This window comes from Phaethon lepturus, unplaced genomic scaffold, assembly GCF_000687285.1.
Source record: "Phaethon lepturus isolate BGI_N335 unplaced genomic scaffold, ASM68728v1 scaffold9308, whole genome shotgun sequence".
Lineage (NCBI taxonomy): Eukaryota > Metazoa > Chordata > Aves > Phaethontiformes > Phaethontidae > Phaethon > Phaethon lepturus.
The window spans coordinates 6,091-18,940 of NW_010558797.1; the positions used below are offsets into that span (position 1 = coordinate 6,091).

The following is a 12,850-nucleotide window of genomic DNA, read 5'->3' on the forward strand; positions in this document are numbered from 1 at the left end:
CTGAAAGCAACTGCTTCCTCCTGCCTGTTAGAAATAACACCTCTTAACCCTTTTTCCAGTTTCATGAGGTTTTTACATAATGGGTGCTTTTTTTCAGAAAGTTACATGCATTGGCACGCTGAAATCAAGTGATCAGTTGTATTTTGCGTCCCTACAAAATAGACGCATGTCCTTGTGAGTGTTTCTGGAGGGAAGAAAAAGTATGGAGAAAAATTAAGGTCCCGTGCATTAGTCATTCACACGTTCCTGTCGAGATACTGTTCTGGTGAACTGTCAGCCTTTTCTGAATTTACATGGGGTGGGGACTAGGTGTCCATTTCAGATGGATGCTACGCATCTGCTCTCCACAAATACACCGGAGCCACACGGGAATGAAATAAGATAAGCTAATTTATTGTTGCCTGATGTCGTAGTTGAAGTGGATGGTGATACCGTGCCCCCTGCCCTGGTTTAATAGTGACCTCGGGAATAAGAATGGTGTCTGATGACCTGGGACCTCTTGTCCCCTAGAGGTGGGGCTGCGTGGGTTGGGGACATGGAGCAGATTCAATCGTCCGGGAAGGGACAGGGCAATGCAGCGCTGTCACCTTGTTCTTGAGAGCTTGAAAGCCTGTTTTGCTGCCTGCTGAGAGGTAATACTTCTTCATCAGCCTCACCTGAGCAGTACTAATTTTCACATGGGGGTTTTAAAGTGTTAGATTCGGTCGAACAGCTAATTACATTTTTGGTGTTAACCCTCATTGTTCTTCCATGTGCACATGCCCTCTGACAAGAGCTTAATCCTCGCTCACTGAGTGCTTAAAGCCAGATATTTCCCCCCCCTTCATTGTTTCCCTGAGAGGATAAATCCATCCTAGCATTTTTTTCTATGTCGGAAATCTTAGCTCAAACGTACCCTTTGAGAAGGCGAATAAAACGTCAACTGCAGCTTGCACACCTCCTGTGAAAACAAATTATTTAATTCATGTAGTGATATCCAGGCACGTGAAAGGAATACAGATGTGTCTTTGTATTCCTCGCGCTGCTAGTCTGGGCCCCTTTGTAGTATGGGGGCGACCGCTGAGAAATCTGCGTGGCGCATTGTGCTTGCTCACAAACGGACGAGCACGGCCTGATGAGAAGGTGCTGTGGATGATGAGAGCCTAATTGCCGTCCCCTGCATCAGCAGTGCCTATGAAGCATCCTGGGAATTGCTTGCCCTACGCTCGGAGCAGCTGATCACATGAGCCTGAATTTTCAGCTCAGTTCATTAGTCAGCCATTTTGGTCAACACCCTGCTTACTGCGCACAACCAATCCTATCAGCACTCACTGTCCTGGCTTATCTGGGAAGAAAGGGACCAGCAGTTTGATTTCAGCAAACCTGGCTATCCGTCTCTGCGGTCTTCCTTTGTTTTTGCTTGGATAATCATCACAGCAAGCCATTCTTTTTCCTCCTTCTGCTTTTTTTTTCTTTTTATATTTTTTTATACCTTTTTTTTTTTTTTACCTCCTGTCTTTGATGCAGAAGCCAGGCTTTCTGTGGTCGCTTAGGATCAATAGCCTCTAGCGTAGCTGAAGACGACGGCAGTTGGTGGAAAGGAGGGAAGAAGAGACGAGCCTGAAGGAGCAGCGTTTTTGCCTTGCTTTATATATGAAAAGGCCAGAGCAGTCTGTACGACCCTGAGCATCTGTCCTTTAACAGCAAGGTATTTCTTATTTTCTTCTTCAGAAAGCTTTTTCTTTTCAGTTCTTTATTTTTTCCCCCCCCACCGTTGTTGTCGTACCAGCTGAGTCATCATGTCTGCTCTGACGCCTCAAAGCGACATGCCAACCCCCACCACAGACAAGATCACTCAGGCTGCCATGGAGACCATCTATCTTTGCAAATTCCGAGTGTCGATGGATGGAGAATGGCTCTGCTTGCGCGAGCTGGACGACATCTCGCTGACACCCGACCCAGAGCCTACCCACGAAGGTACGGTCCGGTTCCCTGCCCCGGGATTCCTGCAGCCGTCGCGTTGTTGCGACCGCTGCACGAGTTGGGAGGGGGTGTCTCCGGGAAGAGATGGGCTAGTCCTGCCTGAAGAACCTGGGCACCGCTCGGTGTATTAGCAAGCCAAATTGGTGCTTCAGATTGCCTTAGAATTTGTTGCATCTTCTGTAATCCACCCCTTTGAGAGACAGATTTGTGCTTAATTGTTACTATTTTTTAAAGATCTATCTGCACAAATCAGGTTTGTATGTCTCGAGAAGCAAGATAACCACGACGTGCGCCCAGTGATACAATTAGTCATGATTTTACTCTTAAAATGGGGCTTATAGCCCTGTTAGGCAGCTGTCAGCTTTTACAAATGGAGCATACTGGCAAAACACAGATGTGTGTGTGCATACGGCCAGCGAGTAGTTTTTGGAAAGCCCCAAGTGATTACGCAGTTATGCCTATTGTCAGGTGATAACACCATCACAAGTCTTCCAGCTCTGTGGAGCTTGCTGTTGTTTAGAATGGCTTGGAAGCCTGAGAAGTGCAGATGTACCACATCATGCGTTCTTCTTGAAAAGGGATTTGTCATCTCGGCTGACGGTGAAAGCAGTTTAATACCAGGTCATGTCAAATGAGGATTGAATGCTTTGCCAGTACTAAAAACACAGGAGGACATCCACGTGTTGCTTTGCCAATAAAAAAAAGTGGGGAAGGAGACGTGACGTATTTCTGCAGGAATTTTGCACGGCGGCCAGCGCTCCCGTGGTCACCGACGTTGCCAGGTTCTGAATGCCCCGTGCTGGATACCGAGCATCTTTCGCTCTTACAGCGAGGGGCCTCCAGCTTTTCACATCTGACCCTTTTCCAGCAACTACTGAAGTGTGACTCCACCAAGCAGTCTTGCTTGAGCCGTTTGCTGGCTTGTCAAGTCAGTAACGTCTTACCGTATTGTTGTCTTGCTGGATGAGGCAGCTTAAATTGTGGTGAGGATTTGAGCTTTAAAATTAATTCCCAGGTGATAATTCAATTTCCATTTGACAGCTGCTTTCAGAGGTAGCAGCCCTTGGGTTTGGATTTGCTTGCCAAATACTTAGTCACACAGTGGGATACTAGACAGAGGTTTTGGAAGCAGAGACTAACTCTCCCTCTGAAGCATGTCCTGGGGTTTCAGAGAGCTGCTGTAGGCTCAGGAAAGCAGAACCGGAGCAGTGAGTACAGAGTGAGCCAAGGGTATAGTAATTTAGCTGACTTTTAATTCCCATGTTCTTACATGTGGTGCAGGCTTATTCAGACCTTTCTTGATCTTACTCGTAAGTTTTTGGACTTGAGTGTTTGGTTTTTTTAACAGTACATTCTAGTGTAGGTGGATTGATTTTTTTTTTTTTTTTTTTTTTTAATATATATTCTATCTTTCTCTCACAAATAGTTACTACTCTTTTGACTGGTCCTTTTGTAGTCAGTGAATGACCTTCTAAGCAATCTATTGCTTTTCTCGCAGTAGAGCCTGGAAAACCTTTCAGTCACACTGTGAGTCAGTTTCTTAGAGCCTCATTTTTGTATGTGTGTGTCTATTTTCTGTTTGCCCTTCTTGCCCTGAGCAAACTCCTGGGGAAGGTAGGCTTGGATGAATCCAGTGTCTGTAATAGAGTTCTTCTGGGTTACCTTGCTGAAATATGCTGAATATGTGTCCTTAACATTGTACAGATTGCAGTCTTGCCTGCCTATGTAAACAATTCAAACACTGATACTAGACTAACCCTTCCCTAAAACTAGAAAAATAATTGTTTTCAAAGCTGTCATTACAGTCACTCTCTTGCAAGTACCAGAAAGAGTTAGAAAATAGTATTTGTTCATTGCATTGCCATATTACCGAATTTTTATGTCAAAAATTAAGTAAAAAGAGAGAGTTGTATCATAACGACTTTTAAGGAGATATTTACACATTCATAAATTCAGGTTGCTTGTTGAGAGGCAGAAAGACCGGTTGTTTTGGGGGGTGTTTTTTGGACCCAAGTCATATTTTAAACAGAGATATAAGGTCAGTAAAAAGTGTTGATAATAGAAAAGCTGACACAGCTTTATCCCCAGTGTTCGAAGCGGTGCTACTGCATCAGCACTGCTGCTGCGTCCTCAGTGCACACAAGGGCTGAGGGGACAGGATGGTGGGGCTTGGAGGCTCCGAGCACTTGTCGGACAGGCAAAGCAGGAGACCTAGGAGCTGAGACTGGCGTGTCTTGTCATATCTCCATAAAACAGATGTAGAAAGGTAGGGATTATGACGAGGAAGGAGAGGGGGAAAAAAAAGGCTCTAGAGTTCTGCCACAGAACAAAAGGTTGCATTTTTTTCCTTACATATCAAGACATGTAAAAAATAATAGATTACAGTAGCAAATCCAACAGCTTGTTGAAATAAGGATTTGAAGCCTCCAGTTGCTGTCCCTCAGCTCTTGCTGCTTCCCAAGAGGTTTTCCTGACTCTGGCCTCTCTTCACTCTGTGATCTGCTATGCCCGCAGTGCACAAGCAACCATCCTGCCTTCTTCCTCCTCCTCACTGCGTACCCGTCGTGCTGAGGATGAACAGGAACTGTTCAAGAGTGTCGAGAACAGAACAGCATACAGGATGAGACAGTTTAAAATGCAATGGGAAAATAAGATTTTTTAGTCTCGAGATTTCCGACTGCCATACATCTGTGCTGGGCTGCTCTCATGTAGCACTCTAGGATGACTCAGTTGTTAAATTTGGTGGGAGCCCAGGGGTCCTTTCTGGTTCCCGGCTTTTTCAGCTGACTTGTCTTACACCTTCAAGCTTTTCTTCATATGACTAGCTATGGTGTGAGTTTCTGCTTTGCTGTTTTTAAAGAAGCTTTTTTTTTTTTTCTTCCAGCTATACCAAAGGTAGGGCGAAAGAAGTAAAATATCTGACAAAATTGAATTGCTGCTAAATGAGAAGCTGCAGTATGTTTTTTTTTCTCTTTCCAACAGTTTGTCAAGAGCGGGTCTATTATTTCTCTTTTTTGTTAACTTTTTTAAAGCAGATGACTTAGGAACTACAGTTTAAACATACAAGAGGAGGCTTAGCTGCTCTGGTTTGGTATCCCTCACTGGAACACTGTGTTTTCATTCTGCTGAGAGAGGGGCATCAGAAGAAGTGTTTTAATGGTGCCGCATCGTAGAATTGGGGAGTGAGGGGGAGCTAGAGGCAGACTGCTGCTTTCTGGTTGTGCTCCAAGGTCTCCTGGAGCGGAGAGGCAGCAACTGCAGCTGGTGCTTATTATTTCTGAGGCCAGAGCTGCTGTCTGCCCTTTCCTCAAGAGTCTGCTTGCTGTAGCTGTCTCTGGAATAATCCCACTTGAGGCCAGTTCTGTGATAGGAGCTGGAGGGACAGGGAGGGAGCTCCTAATGTAAGGGCATGGTGGTAATCGCAGTCCGAGTCATGGACGCGTAAAAACAACAGGCATCCTCCTGAGGTGGTGATGTTTTCCAGTAAGACCGAGCCCAATTCTGCTACTTCGTAAGCCAAAGGCAATATACTTTGGGAAGCGGCTTCTGATCTGAGCCGAAACGGTGTAAATTTGGAGTAATTCTGTTTCTGCCACAGAGTTGGAGTTTGAGCGTAACTCTGAGCAAAACTTAAATTTTATTAAATTTAAGAGTAGCATGTAGCAGGAGGGTAAATGCATCAGTAGAGTTACTGAGTTTCTTGCAACTGTGTATTCAGCATAGCATGTAACATGGATGCTCAATTTAATGATAAAAGCGCTTAATTTTCTTTTTCAGCCTTTTGGAACAATTCTGTGTGTATGAAAGGAAAGTGATGTTGCTATATACTGTAAATGTGCTTGGCTTTGAAAAAGAATTTTTTTTAAAACCAACAATGGTTCTTAATTAGGTTATCAGGACTTTACTCAAATGTGACACTAGTGGCTATTAGGCTCTCATTTGTTTGCAACATGTATAATGATCATTGAGGCATTTTTAGGGACTGAGATGTGAAAAATGTCTTGGTTGTATTTCCGTTGCACGTGCAAGAGTGCTTGTGTACATGGGACAGAATGCTGATCTCAACTTTTGGAAGAAGTTACGAAATGCAAAGTGGCCTTGCACGGTTTTATTGGATGCTAGATTTCTACTCTGAATAATCATGAGGAACTTCACGTTAGAGTGTTGGGAATTCTAATCCTCATGGGATCAGCTGGTAATCGAGAAGAGGAGAAGTACATGCGATAACTGTATGGTCTGAATTTACTCGCAACTGTCAAGAATTGCGGTATCTCCCCACCCTGCTTCGCTTTTTTTTTTTTTTCCAAAACCTGTTCTATTTGCACCAAAATGGGGAGTTGGAGTGGTATGTTTATAACATGCAACGGTGAAATTATCTTTTCCATAGGATAATTTTTGGTAGCTAAGGTCAGATTTTTTTGTTGTTCTTTTCTGACCAGTAATTTAAAAGTGTTAACTTTCAGACACATCCTTGTATAAAGTGCCCTGCGTAGAAGTTGTACAGCTCTTCCAAAAAAGCAAACGCTCTTCTCAAAGCTCAAATATCTCTTGCCCATTAGTCTATCGCACTGTTTATTGCATAAGCCTTCAGATTCTACTTTTCCTCTCCGTTTTTCCGTGTTTCTTGGCACACTTCGAAATGATTGAAGGAAGCAGCATGACTTTGTTAGTTATTATTTTTGTTTTGCAGGTTGGCAGCCACCTTGGCACTTAGGCTTGCCTAGGGATGTGGGAGTAAGAATCACCTCATTTTTGGTGGGGCAGCCACAGAGCTGTTCAGTATTGAGGGAACCGTGTGGCATGAGGGCTCGTCCGCTGTACTGGCGCGACTGCGGTCCTGGTATAAAGCCACGCTGGTCTGCAGGGAACGAAGCACGCCTAGGAAGAAACCCTGAGAGCTGTTAATTTGGTTTAGGTTTTCTCCAGTAGCGTGGAATAGGAAAAGCAAACTATTGGGAGAGGTGGCATTGCTCCAGGGATTGTGCCTCTCTTGTTAGAAAAGTACCTCTCCTGAACAGATGAAAAGTTCGGAAGGAGCTGAAGACCACATTTAACAAAACACATGTGAAGTCAATAATATGCAAGCTAACGGAATTACAGTGTGTTAGTGGTCATAAACCCTTGGAATAGCAGCTAGGTCATGTAATCTAGACAGCCCGTAACATGATCAAGAAGGTCATCTCCCCAGGTTCGGAGGAGATGTCCTGCTTACTGTACTTACACCCAATCCCATCGCACGCCGGGAAGAAAGGGAAATGAGGGAGAGGAGATGGACGCTTGGCCCTGGACCGAGGAGGGGTAAGATGCAGTTTTAATAAGCTCCTCAGGACAGCTGGTACCCTGTGCCAGCCCTCCAGTCGCCTTGGAGCAATTCAGAGAAGGAGAGGGACTGAGTGCCCTGTAAGGTTAGGCTGAGACCTACATCAGTGCTACTCTAATTTTGGTTTATATTTTAAATTTTGGACTTTTGTGTTTCCAGGGCTGTCATTAAGAAATTACAAGTGAGAGTTCTTTTCTTTGCTCTTTTAAGCTTGTTCAGTCTAAATGAAGTCAGATGTGGGAAATGTGGGGCAGGTTTATTTCCCTCACAGAAAATGAACCAAAAGTGTTGCAGAGAAACCTCTTGGGTGTCAGCCAAGATGGGAAGTGAAAGATGAGGGGCAGGAAAAAAGGCAGGCTTTGGTTTTTTCTTTTCGTTGTGCAAATTATCAAGTGCCAAAATAGAATGAGAAATTTCCCGTAGCAGTTACTCATGTATTTCTCTCTGGGAAGAGGCTGGTTGTGAAGAAAGTATGTGTGACTCCACACAGCTGCAACATACAGAAATGCCTGATGGTAACCGTCTGGAGGCAGGAATAAAACCTAGGGTGGGAATACACCGTTAACGTAGCGAAGGTACCTTTGCTATCTGCTTGTCCCATACGTGTAAGGGAGAGAGTGGGCTTGGAACTCCCGAGTCCTCTGCGCCTTTTTTTTTTTCTTCAGCAATCCTCCCAGACTGTTGCGGACTGTGACTGCTGTTTCTTCCGGCGCAGTGCAAGCCTTAACTTAGGTCCAAATGTCCATGGCGTAGGAAAAATGGTCATGTCAGTCTGTGACCTCGTGCTGTCAGATGAGGAGCAGCATGTGTTAAAACAAGAGTGATGACAATGTCCTTCAAAAAAACAAAAGATTATCTGGTAACACTTTTACACTGAAAGTATTGGCAGTCAGTTATCACAGTTTATAATGAAAGCACAAGGTGTTGGTGCTGTAACGTGAGGTAAAGCAGTTCTGGGCAGTTGGATGCTGGATAAGGATGCGTTAACCGAGAGAACAGACTGCGGGAGAACAATGCCGGGATTGAGTCGATGTGCTTGGTGTGCTCAGAGAGGTCAGATAAAATGAACTATTATCTGCAGGGAGCCGACAGCGCCAAGGTCAGTAGTGTCAGCAAAGAGGAGAGCGGAGGCTCCCGGGACAGCACTCCGTGTTCTCCTGTTTGTTCTCCTCCTCTGGAATTACAGCTGGGACGCGCAGGCGGGCGCGTGTTGGTGCAGCAGTACTTGCACAGGAGAACGCCTATCTTAAGTGGTGTTAGTATCCATTCTTCACCCTTCCCGGTTTGAAAACAGCTTTCCCAGACCGAAGTTGCAGGGTGAAATGGATGGACTTATTTTTTCTTCTTTATGCAAGGCTCTGTCTACATAGATATATATTTAGAGACCGGATTTTTATGTAGTGGGTTTTAAAAAATGTTTTTTCTTAAGTTACTTTATAAGTTCTGACTAGATTGTTCCTGGCGTTCTAGGCTGCGTGCTGTCTGGTCGCGTCCTCGATTTTTCGTTTGCGAGGTGTTTGAACACGATGCTGAAACTCTCTTCGCTGATCCCTTTTCTTTGTCGACGCTTCATGATGCACCTGATTCACAAATGTAGCCTGAAAAAATCATCACATACCTGTGATAATATTAACAGCATCTACTTAATTTTCTTTCTTGAACACTTTAATTACATATCGTTCCTAAGGCAACAAATATGAGATAATGCAATTTAAATAAATATAATAATGGGATTACAGGTTTCAGTTCCATGATAAAAATAGTGTTTGTCCATAGAATGAAGGAGAATGTGCTAGCCTCAAAGAAAAAAGAAGACATGAATGAGATTAATCATGCATATTCAGTATTTTTCAATAAGCTCTTCCAACTTTCCTTTGTGTTGTGGGATGCTTTGGCTCAAAAAGAAGAGCAAGTGTGAGAGCAGCGGACTGAAAGTTAAAATAATCTTGTAATTAACCTTCTGAAGAGCACGTGCGTCAACATTTCCTCCATTAGCGTCCCTCTTTGGAATACGGAGGGTGCTTTTTCCTATGTAGTGTGTCGTGAGGCATAACTGACAGGGAAGCTGTCGGTTATGGTTATACTGATGGTCGCTGTAGAATCTCACTTAGAATTAAACGGGAAAGTGCCTTTGAGTGAATGAGAAGTGCTGCTGCAACTCCTGGCACTCCGACTCCGGCATGGTCGGGAGGCCTGGAGGAGTGGGCTTGGCTTTCGTTTTTGGAGGGCAAAGTAAGAATTCTTCCAGTGCTTTGAATATCAGGGCTTAGATAAAAGATGCTGAGTAAAAATGGGGGAGCGGGAGAAAGCCGTCTTTGTTGCTTGGCATTTTTGTTGGCGGTTCGGTTTGGTTTGATTGGGTTCACTTCATCATCACCCCAATTCCTGCGGTGGTTGTTCAGTCCTAACTAACTTGTCAGCACTTCTGTAGGTCTTATTTTAAATGTGTCGTTTTTTTCTTCTTTCCTCAGAACTTTTTCAGTCGTGGGAAATCACCAGGCAGGAGCGGCGGGGATTTCACACTAGTGCACTGACTGAGTGCAGTCTAGTTGTCTTTCCTGGTATTTATCTCAACTGCTGTGGTGGGCAAGCTTAAAAAATAACTCCTTTCCTTACCACTGAACAGAACATGGGCACCCTGGTCTAGTTGCAGTTTTGTTTGTTTATAGCCCTTCGAGAGAGTTAATATTTTCTGTAAGTGTCTGTACGCAAACGTAACAGATTTGGGTCAAGCCCTTCATAACAGCCAAAGCTGCATAACTGACATTGCACCGTTGCTGGGTAGTTTCTGTATCAAGCTTGGTTTTCACTTCCCACAATTGGTGCTGGGGTGGGGTTTTTTTGTTATTTTACTGACTTACCAGCTTCTGCTTGTGCATTTGTTCAGAATTTCTGTACTTAAAAAAAAAAAAAAAAGATGATCCTGACTTATTTAGCCTGTCTTTGGAGGAACTTGATTCTCGTATCGTGCTTGCAAACTGCAAAGGATGTGTGGATTCATTGTATTGTTCTGAGCATCTTTCTTTACACATGAGAAAATGCCATAGCGGTAGAAGAAGTTCGGAGCATTCCATCCTCCTAGTTGCACTCACAAGATACTTAACTAATAAAAGTAAAGAGGGTGTAGGCAGAAAACTGATGGCCTAGGAACCCATGTGCCTGGGGGAACTTGCAGTTCTGCTGCTAGACTTACTGCAAATCCTGGGAGTGTGCTTGTAGATGGTACCCCAGTATAGGCTAAGACACTGGTTTTGAGGTGATAATGTTCATTGCACATGATTTCTTAATGACCGCATTCTGTGGCGGCAGTTTGAGGGGAGTATACAGGGGTTTGTGCAGCTATGGGATGGTCTTGGCGATTGTCGAAGGGCACATGTTCCTTGCTCGTTTAGGTTTATTTAAAATAACACGGGGATACTTCTGCTGTATATTTGGGAACCTTTTCTGGTTTCTGCTCATGAGGCAACTGTTCAGAAGCCCAGTAAAATGAATTGGACGCTGTTTTTATCTCTGCCCTGCCTGCAGCGTAAGAAGACACGATCTTGACTTCCGCTTCATGTACTCGGCTTTCGCATGTAGCACGTTTTATCAGCGTTGTATGGTAGCGTGGCAACTCGCCGCTTAGCAGCGTTGCCTTTGGACTTGAACGTTTTTGCAACGGTGTCGGGGGCTGCCAGGAGGTGTAGGAGCGTTGTACTGCAGCGCACAACTGGATGGGAATTGGAGAGGTATGGTGGTAGGTGGGAATATTCGTAAAGGTTTCTACTCCCAACCCTATGTTAAGCTAATAACATCAATCCTGAAAAAGAAAGAAAGAAAAAAAAAAAGCACTCTTTCTGTTTAATAGCAGCATGAAATTATTTTTATGCTGGCACATTCTCCCCGGGTTTATTTTTAAAAGGTTTTGTTTGCATGGGAAACCGTATCCGCTGGCAATATCCCTTATTACTGCAGGAGTTGTTTGAAATTTCAATGTAATTGTTAAGTATTGCATATGTCTGTGAGAAATACTAAACCAAAAATTAAGATATGAGCAAATTCCGGAAGATGAAGGTTGGAGGGAAAGTCTTTGTTTGTTTTCTTACCGTATGTAATCATTCACTAGTCATTAATCACCACCTCCTTTAAGTATTCTTATTAGCAGGAACAAAGTCATAACCCGGAGGAGCTGCTGCTTCATATGTGTTAGTATCCCTGCTCATTAAGACGGTTCTGTTTGTGGTGGATAAAATGTCTTGGTAAACCTTACTTGACATGGGATTTGAAAGACTTTGTGGTTGGTAGTAAGAGAGCCTGAACTTGCGCTGCTCCATGGCAGCTGAAGTCACTTGGCTGTGGCTGTGAGGGCTTTCTTGCCCCGGTGCTAATTGGGGTAATTCAGCCCAAACTGAGTCCCGTGCTGCTACGGGACTGTTAAACCGGCTGGGAATACTGCTGCGGGGTCAGCGAAGCAGAGAAGAGAGTAACTTGGAAAAATGTCATTGTTAAAATAATGATGGGATTTTCATGTGTAATATGTTAGTGATAATAAGGACTCCTGACGCTTTGTGAAGAACTTGCTTGTGTATTTTTTCCAGTGGGATGTGCAATTCCATAATACCGATCTTCCAGAGAATCTAGCTGGAACGAGGTAATCGTTTTATGAAGGCTGAAGTGTAGGTCATCCTGTTTTCTAAACTTGGTACGCATCCGTTACAAGCTTTTAAAATTCCATAATAATAAAAATTACTGAGTTTGTCTTAGATGTACAATGATAAGGAGCATGGAAACTATCAAGTTGCAGGGGTTTGTGATTTTTTTTGTTTGTTTGGGGACTTTTCTTTTGTGTGTGTATGTCTTAAGCCTTTTTTTCCCCGGCTGTTGTTGGGTGGAAGTTCCAGACAAGTGGGGGAGACTGCACAATGGAGAAGAAATTAAATGTATGCAAACCACGGTTAGGTGCATGAGAAAGTGAATGAAAATACGAAAGAAATTGCTCGTGTAATCTGTGCTTTTGCTTCCAAATGTGTCCAAATCCCATAGTGCCTTTGTGCCAACATAAACTCATGCCATGCTTACAAGCTTTTCTTGTTAGAGAGAGGATAGGATTATTGTCTGTAGGGATATAATAGAAAAAAATATTTGTGACTCCGCTGGACATTTGTTTGTTAGTTTTACATTAATCATTTGCTAAGTGTTTAAAAAGAAAACACCCTTAATCCTTTACTGTGAAGTGGGTAGCAATTGTCCAGATGTAGCCAGCACGGTCACATGAGGTTTGCTGCACCTTTCTGTGAAACATAGCCCTGATGATCTGTGAGGTGGGGTACGGGGCTGCTTGGGCTGTGCTGACCTTACACAGTTAAGCGATTTCCTATGTTGATTTAAAAAATAAAATAAAACAAAATATCTAGTGATGAGCGGTGAGATGTGATGAGAAAGCAAAACCCGTTCTTCCGCGTGTAAGCCTCACTACCCGTTGTTAACGGCTGTCGTAGTAGGTTGGAGGTCTTGGGTGTTTTTTGGATATGGAGCTGAGCAAAGAGGCTTAGAGGTTAAATAACTGGAGGCTACGTGGTGCGTGTAGGG

General features: G+C 43.8%; 1 protein-coding gene across 2 annotated transcripts in view; it reads left to right on the plus strand.

Moving 5' to 3' along the window:
* Positions 1-1,778: 1,778 nt before the first annotated feature.
* The window catches only part of RUFY3 (RUN and FYVE domain containing 3), a 34,187-nt gene continuing 23,115 nt past the window's right edge, over positions 1,779-12,850 (plus strand). For both annotated transcript variants that reach the window (XM_010293176.1, XM_010293177.1), the window contains exon 1: positions 1,779-1,956. In XM_010293176.1, coding sequence (XP_010291478.1) covers positions 1,779-1,956 — 178 coding nt within the window. The remainder of the gene's footprint in view (positions 1,957-12,850) is intronic.